This window comes from Schistocerca serialis, chromosome 2, assembly GCF_023864345.2.
Source record: "Schistocerca serialis cubense isolate TAMUIC-IGC-003099 chromosome 2, iqSchSeri2.2, whole genome shotgun sequence".
Lineage (NCBI taxonomy): Eukaryota > Metazoa > Arthropoda > Insecta > Orthoptera > Acrididae > Schistocerca > Schistocerca serialis.
In genome coordinates, this window is record NC_064639.1 from 366,805,860 (window position 1) to 366,821,988 (window position 16,129).

General features: G+C 39.4%; 1 protein-coding gene across 1 annotated transcript in view; it reads left to right on the top strand.

Moving 5' to 3' along the window:
* The window catches only part of LOC126455551 (proteasome subunit beta type-4-like), a 65,553-nt gene that overhangs the window by 8,498 nt on the left and 40,926 nt on the right, over positions 1-16,129 (top strand). Inside the window, exon 2 of the mRNA XM_050091305.1 lies at positions 6,317-6,568. Within this exon, the coding sequence (XP_049947262.1) occupies positions 6,318-6,568 (251 nt within the window). The 5' untranslated portion in view covers position 6,317. The remainder of the gene's footprint in view (positions 1-6,316; positions 6,569-16,129) is intronic.

The following is a 16,129-nucleotide window of genomic DNA, read 5'->3' on the forward strand; positions in this document are numbered from 1 at the left end:
GTAAAACAAGGGTAATGAAATGTATTTGAATTAAATCAGGAAAAACTGTGGGAATTAGGTTAGGAAATGAGTCATTAAGTGGTAGGTGAAGTCTGCTATTTGGGCAGCAAAATAACCGAGATGGCCCAAGTATAGAGGATATAAAATGTGGATTGGCAATAGAAAGAAAAGCATTTCTGAAAAAGAGGGCTGAGCTAACACCAAATATAAATTTGTGTTAGGAAGTCATTTCTGAAAGTATTTGTCCGAAGCATACCCTTGTATGGAAGTGAAACATGGATGATGACCAGTTCAGACAAGAAGAGAGTAGAAGCTTTTAAAATACAGTGCTGTACCGAAGAATGCGGAAGATTCAGTGAGTAGATCGTATAACTAATGAGGAGATAGTGAATCAAACTGGGGCGAAAAGAAATTTATGGCATAACTTGATTCAAAGAAGGGATCGGTTGATGGGCTACAACCAGAGACATAAATGAATTGTTAATTTGGGAATGGAAGGAGGTGTGGGGAGAAGGAGACGAAGGTTTTATTACAGTAAGCAGATTCAAATGGATGTGGGTTGTGATAGTTATGCAAATATGAAGAGGCTTGTGGAGGACAGACAAGCATGGAGAGTCTTTGTACTGAAGAGCAAATGAGGCAACCTATTACCCAAACTGACTTTATTGATATGTTCTTGTTTCAGTGATGACTATGCTTGGGATGAACAAAATATAAAAGGCACCTTACAAAACATAAAAATGAATGTGAGATATTATAAAATCTACGTCTTTGTTCCACAAGCTGTGTTATAGTGATTTTCGGGGGTATTTCATTTGCCATTGTTACTTCACTCTTCCTTGTTCCAGTGATGAATGGTTCATGGGAACAACTATTGGTTATGAGCTAGAATCTTTCTTATTTTATCTTCATGGTCTCTTCATGTAGGAGGAAGCAATATGTTTATTGGTCGACTCTTTTAGGAATGGTACGCTTGGAATTTTAACAGAAAACCACACTATGATGAACAACATGTCTCGTGAAGTGTCTTCCATTGGTGTTGAATGGCTATTTCTGTGACACTTTCCTCTTACTAAAAGAACCTGCCTCGTAACATGCCTTTCTTCTTTAGATGTTCTTTGTTACGTGTGTCAATACTATTTGGGTCCTACACTGACGAGCAATATTCAAGTATTGCTCTAACAATGATTTTGTGAGCTGCCTGCTTCGTGGGTTGACTACACTTCATGAGAACTCTTCCTCTGAGATAGTGTTCCATGTGCTATGATCTGGCTGTGATCAAATGCACTGATGTTCACATCTTGGTCATGCTGAACTCGACAGGAAAAAGCTTAAGAGCATTACAGTATAGTGACTGATAATCTAAGAATGTGCTAATGAGAATCTGAGACTGAATTGGTGTTAATTATCCACTGCAAACATGAGTCGGGAATAGCTGCAAGTTGTTGGCACATCCAGTGGCAAGAAGACTCAAAGGCCTGCGGAAGTCTGGTACAGAGCCACACTTTTGGTTAGTTCATTTCTACAGGGGCAGGAGGCACACTGGGAAGGGGTCCTCCAAGAGCTCATACATTTGGTGTCACGCAGGCAGATTTGTCACGGCAGCAAAATTCATTACCAGCAGCTGTATGTTCCAGAGGCCAGAAGTGGCTATAAGAATTTTTGTACACTGGTGGGAAATGGCATAAACTTTACAGGAACCACTGCAGACAAAGGATGGCAGCAACAACCAATTGCTGACATTGTCACAGATTATTGACGAATGTGGAGTCACACCCTGGCCACATCATGAGGTATGTGACCTACATTTTATGAGCAGTTTATAGTGCTGTTCGGCGTCTATCTGAGATGATGAGAGAGACACAAAAACACCGACGGACTTGAAGAATGCACTAAGCAGATGCAGCAACAGACAACCAGTTCTTTTTTTCCTCTCTACAGTAACATGCACCTCAGCTGTATCATCCATAAAGCAACCTAAGTGTAAAAGTAATGTTGGGTATTTATCTATTAAACTTCATAGTCAAATGCACTTGTAATTATTATTGATATTTTATGTGTGATTTCTGGAGTAAACTCTTTGAGTAAATGGTTCTCCAGTTAGAGATACCCAGAAACCTAACCCACCAATCTTCTCATTACCACCATCCCAATGTAACTTTGATTACTACGCTGCCAGAAAAAAATGAAACATCCTTAAGGATAAGATTATTTTATTGACAAAGTGAGGTGACAGGTAGTTCATCTTTGTGGGAGTTAGTGATACCAAATTCAGAACAAATGAAACACACATTGCCCCTCTGGTGGCAATACAGGTATGTACTCTCACATGCAAAAGATCATAAAGGTGCTGAATGGCACCCTGAACAAATGGTCCCAAGCATCTTGCACCTTTTGTTGCAATTGGGGAATGATTCTTGCAGGCCCTGGAGAACAAGTAAGTTCCCACTCCATCATGGCCAATACCATGTTCAATTGGCAACAGATCCAGTGATCTTGCTGGCCAGGGCAGTTGTACACCAAGAAGAGCATGTTGCATTGCAGCAGCCGTATGTGGACATGCGTTATTCTGCTCAAAAAGCACATCACCTCCCTGTTATAGAAATAGCACTAGCACAGGGATAAAAGCTTGTGCAATGTAGTGGGCACTGGTTACTTTACTCTACGGAAACACAAAAGCGATAGCGAGTTTTAACTGAAGCCCCCCCCCCCCCCCCCCCAAACATTGAAACCTGGGATGGACCTGTGGACCTGTACGTTGTGGGCGAAAACACTATGGAATAGGCAGCTCACCAGATCGACGCCATACTTACACATCCATCACTCGCATACAGACAGGACCTAGTGTCACCACTGAAAACAACAGAGCACCATTCCACTCATCAGTCAATGTTTTCATGACACCAGATTAGCCATGCTTGGCAGTGCTGTGATGTCAGTGGTCTTCTGGCCAAAGGCAGTCATGATCTTAATCCTGTTGCAAGCAGACAGTTCCCAATAGTCCCTGAAGACACAGCAATTGCAATAAGTACCCTGGTTTTGTCCCTGAATGAAGTTTGGTCGGCCAACACTGCTCGTAGAAAGTGCCTGTCTTGATGTTCATATGTACTACACAGACATGCAGAACCTTGTCTACAGGTGTGGGAATTTTCCACAGACCACTGCTGAAAGCAGCAACAAACAGCTGAGACATTGTGCCCATAACATGCAGCAGTTGGTTGATACACCCATCCAGCTTCCCACAGGCCTATAATATGAATCCTTTCAAGTGGTTGAAGCTGTTCTTTGAGACTAGGTAATTATTTGTGGGGCATGGTTGTACAGACCAAGAATGAATGTTGCAAAACACTGTTCACCTCTAAACTTGGCACAGTTACTGTCTGCATAATCAAAACAGAGGGTGTGCAGACAGTCCTCTTGAGTGCCGTTTGATTGCTAATGATCGTGGCAAATGAATCACTAATACTGCAACCCTTCACTATATACATATTACAGAGGCAGAGAGGCCGATGGATTATGAGTTTTCATTGTTCTGCACCAGCCTTGACTGAGGCTTTATTCAGCTTCCTGTTGGATTGTAGCTGACATCTGTTGAGTCAGCCCAGCATCTGCTCTCCCAGGCAAGATGTTACCGACATAGGTGCCTCAGCGGGCAGCCAGCACAAAGTGGTCTCATGCTGGCTGCTGGAGGTTCTTCTTCCTACTCTGAATTCTACAGCAATCCTTGATGACTGAACAGTGGTGTATCTGGTGTCAGTAGTTGTATGGTTGGTTGATCTCACCTTTCGAGCTTGGTAGATTCCAGCACCCAGAGGTGCCCAGCCATTGAACAGAAACCTGGACCCCAAGAGACCCTGTTACTGTCTTCTGCATTGAAGTTCAGTGCTGGCAGCACTCTCCATTGTGGCGTTGTTGCAGGGCAGTCAGTTTGTCTGTCAGCAGATGACAGGCAGTGAACAGCAGGAAATCAGGTGAAGACCATCATCTCGAGTACAGCTTCGGCCAGTTCAAAGACTCTGCTGGAGCATCAGGGACATTGATTCACTACAGTATTGTAATCATGGACTAGAGTGCTATTACTGTGAAGGCCATCAATCCCAATGAACTTACCAGAGTTAAGTGCAAGAGCTGGAAGAACGGAGGCTACTGTGAGGCTATGACATGAGGCTCTGTTCATAATGACTGCATGAGTCCTCCTTATTCTGCTGTATGTACTTAACAGGCTGTTAACTGCTGTGTAAGTTCCTTGTTAAGTGCTGTTGTGTAAGAGACAGAGTTTCTTGCACCATGTCTTAAAAGCTAATGAATGTGCCTGTCTCAGTTCCTTTCATTTTCTGTTGCTGTTTTCTTTCTGCTGAATGCATGTTCTCACTCAGCAGATGGTGTAGTCATGTACTGAGGGCTTGAACCACTTGCAACATACTGCCGGCATCTGTCTCTGGCATGACTTGGTTTTGCCTGTGGCAATGTTAATGATTTTATGATTTTTTTCTAGCTGTGGTTCAGCAGCTTTAGGATATTTCAATAAAGATAAAAAATCAGTTGTCAGCTGCACAAGAAAACCTTTATTTGGTTCACTTTACTGGTTTCACCAGTTTGAACTGTCGTCTTCAGAAGTGAAAAAGGCTCCAATCATTAGTAAGACAGTGTCAAATTAAGAACTGGATAGTTATCCTTTGCTGTAGAATCATTAAGACAGAGTAACATCACTAAAATATATGTTATGTGTGATGAGTAGCAAACAGTTACCTGTCAAATTCCACATCATAAACAGTATGTATGACGAAGATCACCACCATGCAGTCTAATGTGTTCTCATTACTGGAAAATATAAACAAGTCACTACAGTGACCCAACTAGAGGCATGTATTTGTTGTTGAACACATATACGTATATTAAAAAAGTAAATTTCATATTGCATTGTTGGCTGGGATATCCTACGTGGTGGGTTCAGCCAACTGTTCCTCCCTGCGAACTGGCCCTTACATTATAGTCGTATGATCAGTCCGGTGGTTGACATGTGTCCTACATACTATGTATGATGTAGAATTGGAATCTTTTCCACTCATCGCACATAACATATATTTTTAGTAATGTCACTTTGTTTTATTGATTGTGTTACAAGGAATGCCACCATCCAATTCTTATTTTGAGGTTGGCTTGATATGAGCCTATTTCACTGCTAAAGATGACATTTTAAACTGTTGAAACCGGTAAAGTGAATCAAATAAAGGTTTTCTTGTGCAGCTGAAGACTGAATTTCTTTCTTTATTGTTAATAAGTTTTAATTAAAATTTCTAATTTCATACCTCTTACTATTCTGTGCCACAGTAGTTTTATATGGGGGTGTCACTGAACACAGTCCTTGAGGGCATTGCATTTTTTTCAGGCTGTACATTTGAATGCACGTATGTTCATTTCAGGGAAGGGTCTACTTAGATGCCATTCAAAAACATCTGGCACCCAGCATTTGATTCACAGTTACTTAAATTTTCAACCTTTCATGAATTCAAAGTTAATTCTTTTCAAGTGAGGGAAGAGATCAATATATTTCAGTGACTCCACAGTGTATTGCATTCTCAGTACTGGAAAATATAAACAAGTCACTAAAATGACCCAACTAGAGGCATGTATTTTTTGTTGTCCATGTATATGTGTGTATTAAAAATCTAAATCTCGTATGGCATTGTTGGCTGGGATATCCCATTTGGTGGGTTCAGCAAAGTGAACTAGTCCTTTCCTTAAGATTATGTGACAGGCGAGTCTTAGAGTATTTGTAGAATGTAGGTGAGTGTAATAGATGCGTGTGTAGTGTAGTGTTATTTTTTGTTGTATCATGACGATGAATGAACCACCATCAACAATGTCATGTGTACTCACTTCATGAAACACTATGGAGAGGTTTGAAATTTAATCCAGGACTTTGGCACAAAGACTGATAATAAAGAACTTTATGCCATCATCTCTCTTCCCCTTGCCAGCCAAACACGCCATGAACATTTCGTCCTCTGGAATTTGAACCAGCTTGTCTCCTAGTTGACCACCACTGCACAGGCATGCATTAGTGACATCAGCTATGGAGGCCAGTTGTATGCATATTGATCTATTTATAAGGAAGACATGGAAGACACATCACCAGCCACTTGAAATGCTAAACTGCTCCACTCCCTGCAGTGACAGAAGCACTCCCCCTCCATACAGCTGCTATCCCTAATTCAATTGCTCATGAATACAATAAAATTCTGCACTTTGCAACCACTACACAGTAATCACTCTTGGTATTTCAGAGAATGCTGTACAGATCTTTTGGTTGTAGGATGTCCGCTGGCGTGACGTCTTCAAGCGTGGTGGGTCTTACATTTGAGGACGGTGTGTGTGTAGCGACAGACACACTGGGTTCATATGGCAGCCTGGCAAAATACCGAAAATTGCCGCGCATCATCCAGCTGACAGAACGCGCTCTGTTGGCTGCGGGTGGAGATTATGCAGACTTCCAGTATGTGCGGGACCTCCTGGAAAACAAGATTCATCTCGACACTGTGGATGGTGACACACCTCCTGCACCCAGGTATCTCTCCCCACCCAGACACAGATAAAAAATAACTTACTGTTGCCTCAACTTTTAATGAGGCACAAATTCCTAAGATTTTACTAATGGTAACAATAAAATGTACAACACATTTTAGTGTAATAGTGATAATTTGTTTTCATTGGTGCTTAGCACATCACTTAAGCATAACTTCCATGAAACTTTTATTCAGAAAACAGAGAGAGAGAGAGAGAGAGAGAGAGAGAGAGTAGTACGTATGCCATGCAGTTTATTTAAGATCCACAGCAGCAACAGACTTCCACAAATTTGACATTCTAATACTTTATGTGGTGTAGGATTGAACTGTGAAATCACCATTATAAGTGCCTTGGAACAGCTCCCCCTTGGAACATATCTTCCCTCCAAATTAACTAGGAGTAACACTTGACTGCTCCCTCACCTTCAAACAACTCTGCTCCAATGTCAGACATACCACTAGTGCTCATAATAACATCTTGAGAAATTTAAGAGACACAAGTTCTTAGAATCACTGCTTTGTCCCTGTGATATTCTGGAGGAGGGTATGTCCATGTTTGGTGGAAATCATCTCATGCCAAAACTGTCGACTCTGCTCTGAATGATTACAGGGTGCTTAAAACCTACCCCTGTTGAGATGATCTATTGTCTTTGCCAGTTTTGCACCTCCAAATATTTGTTGAGAAGTTGCCACCAATCTTGAACAACTGAAGGCTGAAAACATTCATTTCACCCACTGTTCATTCATGAACTACCTCATTGCAGGCTAAAGTAAGGTAAAGCCTCTTTTGAACTGCAGAACCTTTTGGATCTCCCTTCAGACTTGGCAAGACATCTTCTGGCCGACTACAACGGGATGTGGAGTGTTTGGAGATCACTTAGGTAGGGTGTCGGCAGCAAGAAGTGCTCCCTTAAATTGTGGGGTTTCACATCAGAGAATAGCAAGTGTGGGTGCATAGAAGAATGAACTGTGGAAAACCTGTATCAATACCTTTTTATTCATGTATCTATTGAATGCAGGACCATATGCTTGCAAACAATAGTGCTGCAGTTGTGGCTCAATATTGGACCAATGTAATCTGATTTCCAAATTTAGCCATGATATTTCTGATTTTGCTTTCAAAAATGATATATTGTGTATAACTGCATGTATTGTAAAGTTAGGCTTCTGCTAAGCATAAATAAATAATTTCAATGAGCACTAAGATTTTGAGCACAGATTTGCGGGCTAATGCTATGTGGCTGTGTAAATGAAACAAATACAGTTTTTTTAGTCATTTCCACGTACATTTGAGAAAGACAGTTTTTTTTTTATTTTTTATTTTTTTTTTATTTTTTTAAAGAACACCAGATGCCAGATGTGGGAACATGAAGGGAGTCCATAACAATATTTTGAGAAGGCAGTGATGTACATGTTTTTAATAGCTTTTTTTCAAAGATCATGATTTTGCAGAATAGTATCATGTCATTGTTTCATTGAAACATTACCAGTTTCTATCAAAGAACAGCCTATCCTCAGGCATTAAAAAATGGCATTACAGGCCATGTTTATGTAGAAAAGCAATAGAATTACAGTTGAGGTAATGTGTTGCCAGGACAAAGTAGAAGGTCAGACTCAGTAAGGCAGAAGATGCCTCTCCTGTTTGAAACATTACACACTTTTGGAGCCAGTATTTGTTAGTCATTGGGCAATTTAACTGCTAACACTTTACTGAAGGCATAAGTATTGCAGATTAAGTCATAAAGCCGTCATATTAAACTACACTTGCGTAATAATTAACTAATATTCATCAAAAGCATTCCGAGCCCAGTGTATTTGTTTTGCTTGGATGAGTTGTGAGACTGCAAAATTTGAATTTTATCAGTGTTTCTGAACAATCAATGACGATCAGTACTAAGTCGATGTTGTTGTCTGTCTTGTGTTAGTTGGAAAACAGTAGTTGTTATTAAATATCTCAGTACATGTAGGTCAAAGTTGGTAGAGAAATATTTTGTTCACTAGCGTAGAAATGAGTTCAGTATCCAGCAGAACTAGAGTTTGACCTCAGTCTAATTAACCTGATAGCCTAGAATGAGTCATTCATTCTGCAGTGGTGTGTGTGCAATTTTGAATCTGTCTGGTATATTAAAACTATTTGCCAGATCACCAGCTCGAACTTGCAAATTTGGCTTTTATGGAAAATGCTCTTCAGAAACACTTATGGATACCTTGCTGAAATAGCTACCCTGGAAAAAAAGACTATCGTGGAAAATGGTTTAGCCACAACTTATGTGTTGTTTTCAGAATGAATATTTCGCTTTGTAGACATTTTTCACTTTATTTTGAAAGTTCCTGGCAGATAAAAACTGTGTCTTGGCTGGGAACTTGAATGCAAAATCCTGAATGTTGCCTAGATTCGTTCTGGAAATGTCCTCTGGAGTGATAGAGTATGGCTAAGCTATTTCTCTGCAGTATTTCTCCCAGGAGTGAGAGGAGAGCTTCTGTCAAGTTTTAAAAGTGAGAAAGTAGTTCTGTCAGAATTGAAACTGTGAGGAAAAGTCGTGAGTCACATCTGAGTAGCTGCAAGGTTCCAGATTTGGCACACCACTGAAATTTGCAAGCAAGTTTCAGTCAGTTAGCTGATAACCAGGCCTGCTTTGTGATGAGATTTTTCTCTGTTTATGTGTTGCTATGTATTAATCTGGAGAGGGTCATTCCATGTCAAACCATCCAGAAATTTTAGGAAATGACACCATCGTCACATAAATCCTTGAAATATTGGGTAGTGGAAGTTTACCTAGATATATTCACAAAATGTAAATGTTGCAGGTCAATTACTTTTTCACTTAGGATAAAAAGAAGTTGTATAGATTCAGGAATTCAGGCTTTCATAGATGAGCTCCTTTATAATTTAAAAATGCAATAGTTCCTACAGTTTTTGCTGTGGAAGCGTGATTTTTTTTTTAGTTAAAGAGGAAGGATTATATTTTTATAGCCATGCTTCTTGTAGTGAATATCCATCACCTACATCTCAGAAAAATTGTAAATAATTTCTTTTAAACAAAATCCATGCATGGACACTATAATTGTTTTAAGGTATTGCCCCCTCATAGATACCTTTGAAAAATTTACATTATTATTATAAATATTTCATTATGTCACCCAAAAAGAATCAGTTTGTGGAAATAATGGGAAGTGTAAAAAACAATGTTATTGTAAAAGAAATATTGAAGTTGATAGAGGGAAACATTCCACGTGGGAAAAATATATCTAAAAACAAAGATGATGTGACTTACCAAACGAAAGTGCTGGCAGGTTGATAGACACACAAACAAACACAAACATACACACAAAATTCAAGCTTTCGCAACCGACGGTTGCTTTGTCAGGAAAGAGGGAAGGAGAGGGAAAGACGAAAGGATGTGGGTTTTAAGGGAGAAGGTAAGGAGTCATTCCAATCCCGGGAGCGGAAAGACTTACCTTAGGGGGAAAAAAGGACAGGTATACACTTGCGCACACACACACATATCCATCCGCACATACACAGACACAAGCAGACATTTCATGTGTCTGTGTATGTGCGGATGGATATGTGTGTGTGTGTGCGCGAGTGTATACCTGTCGTTTTTTCCCCCTAAGGTAAGTCTTTCCGCTCCCGGGATTGGAATGACACCTTACCCTCTCCCTTAAAACCCACATCCTTTTGTCTTTCCCTCTCCTTCCCTCTTTCCTGACGAAGCAACCGTCGGTTGCGAAAGCTTGAATTTTGTGTGTATGTTTGTGTTTGTTTGTGTGTCTATCGACCTGCCAGCACTTTCATTTGGTAAGTCACATCATCTTTGTTTTTAGATATAAATATTGAAGTTTCTAATTCATGACTACCATGTCACCACTAAATTGCTGAAGTTGGCTACATTGGATTTCCCTAGGAACAAATCATATCTGAGAACACTGTTTTATTGCCACTATGTGTATTGCATCACCCAGTTCCTTTGTTTTGAGTAGTGCAGTTCTGAGCTCTTGTACTGAGTTGTACCCAGAGTCAATGATTGGTTAAAAATTCAGTTGTTGCAGTTTTTAACTGCTCATTCAAAAACAAAGTAAGTCCCCTAATGTTACAATAATAATGTGAAATACTTTTGTATGAAACAATGTGATAGAATGATTTTTCATTATTTAATTACTTTTGAAGTTACACCAATCATCTTTTGAATTATTTACGGCAAATATTGGTTTTGTGACTGAAGCACTATAGAAAGTATAAATAGGCAGTGTTTTCTTGGACAGTATCTGCAAGATATATGTGATAATGCCCTGACTTGTGTGAATGAACTGACCAGTGATGAACAAGAAGTTTTATTATGGCGAAGCAACAGTCATTCATACTGTGATTTAAGTGTTTGATGTGTGTGTGCTAAACATAAAGACAGTTACCTGTGCAGATTCTCTCTACATAAGAAAATTTGCTGTGATCCCTTCAAGCACCCCATAAACAATGTGTTTCATCTGGATTGCATGAAATTAGAGGCTTTAGCATTATTCCTGAGGAGAAAATGTGCCCAACCTGTATCAAACGTATTAATGAAAAGCAAGCAAGTGATGACTCATCAGCAGACTATATAAATGACAGTAATGTGAAGGTGCAGACTCCTGAAAAATCTGTGCTCAGTACGAGCTTGACTAGCTTAGGAGTATCTCCTGCAAAGGTGCATTCAGTTGCTCATCATAGTCAGTATGCACCATCCAAATGAAAATTAGAATCAGCAGCTGGGGCTCTGAAAACTAAAATTTCGCATACATATCAAGCTGAACTGGCTGCTGATGCAAGCACTATCCCTGACAGTGATTTAACAGAACTGGAAGAAAAAGCAAAACATCATGATGAACTCATGGACAAAATCAGACAGAAAATTGAATATACAAATAATCATGAAAAAATTTCGTTACTTATGCTTCTGCTGCCAACTTGGTCTGATAATTTGGTATGACAAGCAAAAGCTCTTTTAATGAAGAAGGGTATTTTATCGATGGCATTGCCATATGACACAGTGCAAAAAGTAAAGTTTTTATTTGGATGACGAAAACACAGGAATAATGCCTGGGAAGAAAGACGAAGTGAGCACCAGCAAAAATACTTATGAACAAAAGCATCTTATTTTAAGTAATTTAACTGAACTGTATTCTCTCTGTAAAAAAAAAAAAGTATCCTGAAGGCAAAAAGATTCTCAAAATTTGCTTTTCTTTGACCAAAACAGTGTATACTTGCAGGATCATCAGAAACACATGCTGTATGTGTGTGCATTTACCACCAAAACATTAAATTGCTTCTAAATTCCATTTCTATTAAAGAAAATGCCAAGATCTAATTAAAATAATATGTGATATAAATAACTGAGCCTGTATGCTTTGTCTGTGTGAAAAATGCCCCACTAGTTCTTTGCTTCAAACCCACTTAGAAAATGAAATAGAAGACTATGATCCTGATGAGATGGTTTAGTCCAGTCAGTGGGTATTAACTGATAGAATGACTTTAAGTGTTCAAATCACTTCTCTATCAGAATTCTGTGACACACTAATTAAGAAAACTGGAAAAACTTACACCACACTCTTATTTCTCATTCACAATCTGATTATCTGAAAATGAAGAAGGAAACACTTGGTGAATGATCAGTGTTAATTTTAATGGGTTTCAGTGAAAATCTCTATTTTGTTGTTCAAGATGAAGTACAGGGTACAACTGGAACAATGGCAGCTGCACTCTTCACACTGTCCATATATATTACAAAAAGGACAAACAACAAACAGTTGCATGCAATAGTATTAGTATTATTTCTGATGATCTAGAACATTATGTTGCCTTGGTGTACCAGACTCAGAAGACTGTATTGAATTTTTTTACATGTGAATTTCCAGAAATTCATCTTGCGCATGTTGAATATTTCACTGATGGTTATGCTGCACAGTGTAAAAATTGTAAGAATTTCAGAAATATCTGCTACCTTGTACACGACTTCAATGTAAACTGCAGCTGGTCTTTTTTTGCTACCAGCCTTGGCAAATCTCCATGTGAGGGCATTGGTGGCACTGTTAAAAAGACTTGTCACAAAAACAAGTTTGCAAAGAGTTTATAAAAATCAAATACTTACAGCTTCACAGGTATTTGAATTCTGTCGTGAGAACCTGCAAGGCATTTCAGTTCTCTTTGTTTCAAAAGATGAAATGTAAAAGTCAGATATTATGTTTCTCAGTGCTTCACAAGTGAAAAAACAATTCCTGATTCCTGGAACACGATCTATGCATCACATTGTACCAATATCACCAAACAAGATTGGAGCAAAAAGGCTGAGCTGTGATACAGATTTTAATATTGTGCATGATTTCTCAGATGCACTTTCGCCTCTAGTGCCAGAATGCACTGAGCCCAACTGCTATGTTGCATGTGCATATGACTCTTCTTGGTGTTTGGGAATTGTTGAGAACATGAATTGTGAAGAAGGAGATGTTACAGTAAGGTTCATTCATTGTCATGGACCATCTCCATCCTTCTATTGGCCTGATAATGATGTTTGTGATGTTTCTTTCACTCATATTCTATGTGAAGTTGATATCACCTCAGCAACAGGCTGTACTCATTCTCTCAAAGTTGGTGGAAGAAAAGTGGTTCTCACACAAAAAAAAAAAAAAAAAAAAAAAAAAAAAAATGTAAGCATCAAAGTTCTTGTCACATGTGTAGTTCTGAATCAACTTGAAAGCAGATTGCAGCACCAGCATTTTGTGCAGTGTTGACTATATTGGCTTTTGACAAAATGCTTAAATATTATAAACAAAATGCTATGTAATTTAACATTGAGTTATATGGTTATGCCAGAGGTAAGAAAGTGTTCATATGTCATGTAATGTACAAGTTGTCATATATTTTATAATGTCTAATTATGTTTCATATATTGCAATTTTTATTCAGTTTGGGTATTGTTAGGTGTAATTACATCATTAATGTCTCTCGGTTAGCAACTGTATCTCACTCCAAATCTTTCCCCCAGTGCCATTCATTTCTCAAAACTGATTTTTTGTGTGATGAAACTTTATTATTTGTTGATCACTTTCTAATTTTTTCAGTGTTTTCCAGAGGGAAGCAATTGTCCAAAATATTTTTTATAATTTAACAATAAAATTAAATAAAATCAATTTACAAAAATTTAATTGGACGATTCTAACATGTTTTCAGAAATGACATGTCTGAAAGGAAATTCAGGGAAAAAACTGTCACCATACCATTTTTTGTTTAAAAACTGCAGCCAATTTCCAATTTTTTACAGTTTGCTTTGAAGTAATGAATTGCATCAAACTTCCAGCAATTGCTACCAACAGAATGTATATAAAGCAATAAAAATTGGCAAAAGTTCATGATATTAGATACAAATGCAGTACATGAAATCTCAGTTCACAACTAGATAATGTGTGTCATGGCCTGGATGACTTGACTTAAATGACCCATAAGTGATATACACTTGGTATAACTGGGACAGCACTACATGAACTGATTTTATTACTACATGCATATTTTTTAACAAATTGTTATTGTAGTCATATCCAACATGGGCAACGGTGGAGGTTATCTTGCACAGGACAAATGTAGGTTCACGCGCAAGACAAATGTAGGTTCGTATGTCGTATTATTGGCTGGTGTGTTAAGATAATTTATACAATGGAAAAGCTAGTTGATCTGCTGAAATTGGACAGCTAGCATTTTTTATTCCACACTGATGCCAACGCAGAGCAACTTTGGTGAGCCAAATTATAATGAATGCCTGCTTAACAGCATGTCAGTCTACCTTTGAAATGCAATAAAGCAGCAATTATATGTGGCACAGATCCTGGAAGTCCTTGCTAGATTCCTGGCACCAGGTATCAATGCACAGATGATGCAATTCCTGTAAATTATGATCCATTGGTTTGTGGGCATGGAGATGGTGTCCAATAGCTTCCCGGATGCACTCCATCGAGTTCAGACCAGGTGAATTTAGTGTCTGAAACATCAATGTTAGTAAAACAATAAACTGGTAGCCAAGATTGCAGGAATTCTTTTTATTCCGTGATTACCAGTTTCGACGAAACTAAAGTTCCCAACATCGGCTCATAGGACACATACAGGTTACAACATCAAGGCAAACAGTGGTGATATTAACAGTAGTACCTAGTTTGCCAGAATGAGATTTTCATTCTGCAGCGGAGTGTGCGCTGATGTGAATCTTCCTGTCAGATTAAAACTGTGGGCTCGACCGAGACTCGAACTCGGGACCTTTTTCTTTCGTGGGCAAGTGCTCTACCAACTGAGCTACCCAAGCACGACTCATGCCCTGTCCTCACAGCTTTACTTCTGCCAGTACCTCATTTTCTACCCTTCCAAACTTTACAGAAGGTCTCCAGCAAACCTTGCAGAACTAGCACTCCTGAAAGAAAGGATATTGCGGAGACATGGCTTAGCCACAGCCTGGGGAATGTTTCAAGCTGGTAGAGCACTTTCCCGCGAAAGGCAAAGGTCCCCCGAGTTCGAGTCTCGGTCCCGCACACAGTTTTAATCTGCCAGGAAGTTTCATATCACCGCACACTCTGCTGCAGAGTGAAAATATCATTCTGGGAACATCCCCCAGGCTGTGGCTAAGCCATGTCTCCGCAGTATCCGTTCTTTCAGGAGTGCTAGTTCTGCAAGGTTCGCAGGAGAGCTTCTGTAAAGTTTGGAAGGTGCTGGCAGAAGTAAAGCTGTGAGGATGGGGCGTGAGTCGTGCTTGGGTAGCTCAGCTGGTAGAGCACTTGCCCGTGAAAGGTCCCAAGTTCGAGTCTCGGTCCAGCACACAGTTTTAATCTGTCAGGAAGTTTCAACCTAGCTTGCACTTGTATGTGATAGAGACACTTAATATTTATAATGTCACCTCTCTTGGATGCCTATGTGCTACCGACAATTTTGTAAGGCCTGCGTGTTGCAGGTAACTATTAATATCACCATTGTTTGCCTTGATGTTGTAACCTGTATATGTCCTAAGATCCGATGATGGCGACTTTAGTATCACCGAAACCAGTAAACACGGAATAAAAAGAATTCCTGTGATCTTGGCTACCAGTTTATTGTTTTACAAGCATCTAGATCGCTCCCACATGAGCACAATGTGCTCCCTACAACATCAATGTTAGTTCACTATCAAGCCCCTCAAACCACTGCGACAAGGTTCTGGCTTTGTGACATGAACAGTTATTCCACTGAAAGATGGCTTAGCTGTTGGGAGAGACACTAATCATGAAGAGATGCAAGTGTACCACGATAGTGTTCACATAGTCTACAGATCATATGATTTCATTGATTATTACCTCTAGTCCCAAGGAAGCACAGTTGAACATGCCCCAGAGCATAATACTGCATCCACCAGCCTAAGTTAGAGGTCAAACATGTGTTTTGACTGGAGGAAGACGTCTCTGGATACTACCACTGACCTGATGTGCCGACGAGGCAACAGGTTCCCATCGATCCACGGACCAGTCTTGATGCACACTGCTATTGTAATTGACAGTATCATTGGTGGAAACTCTAG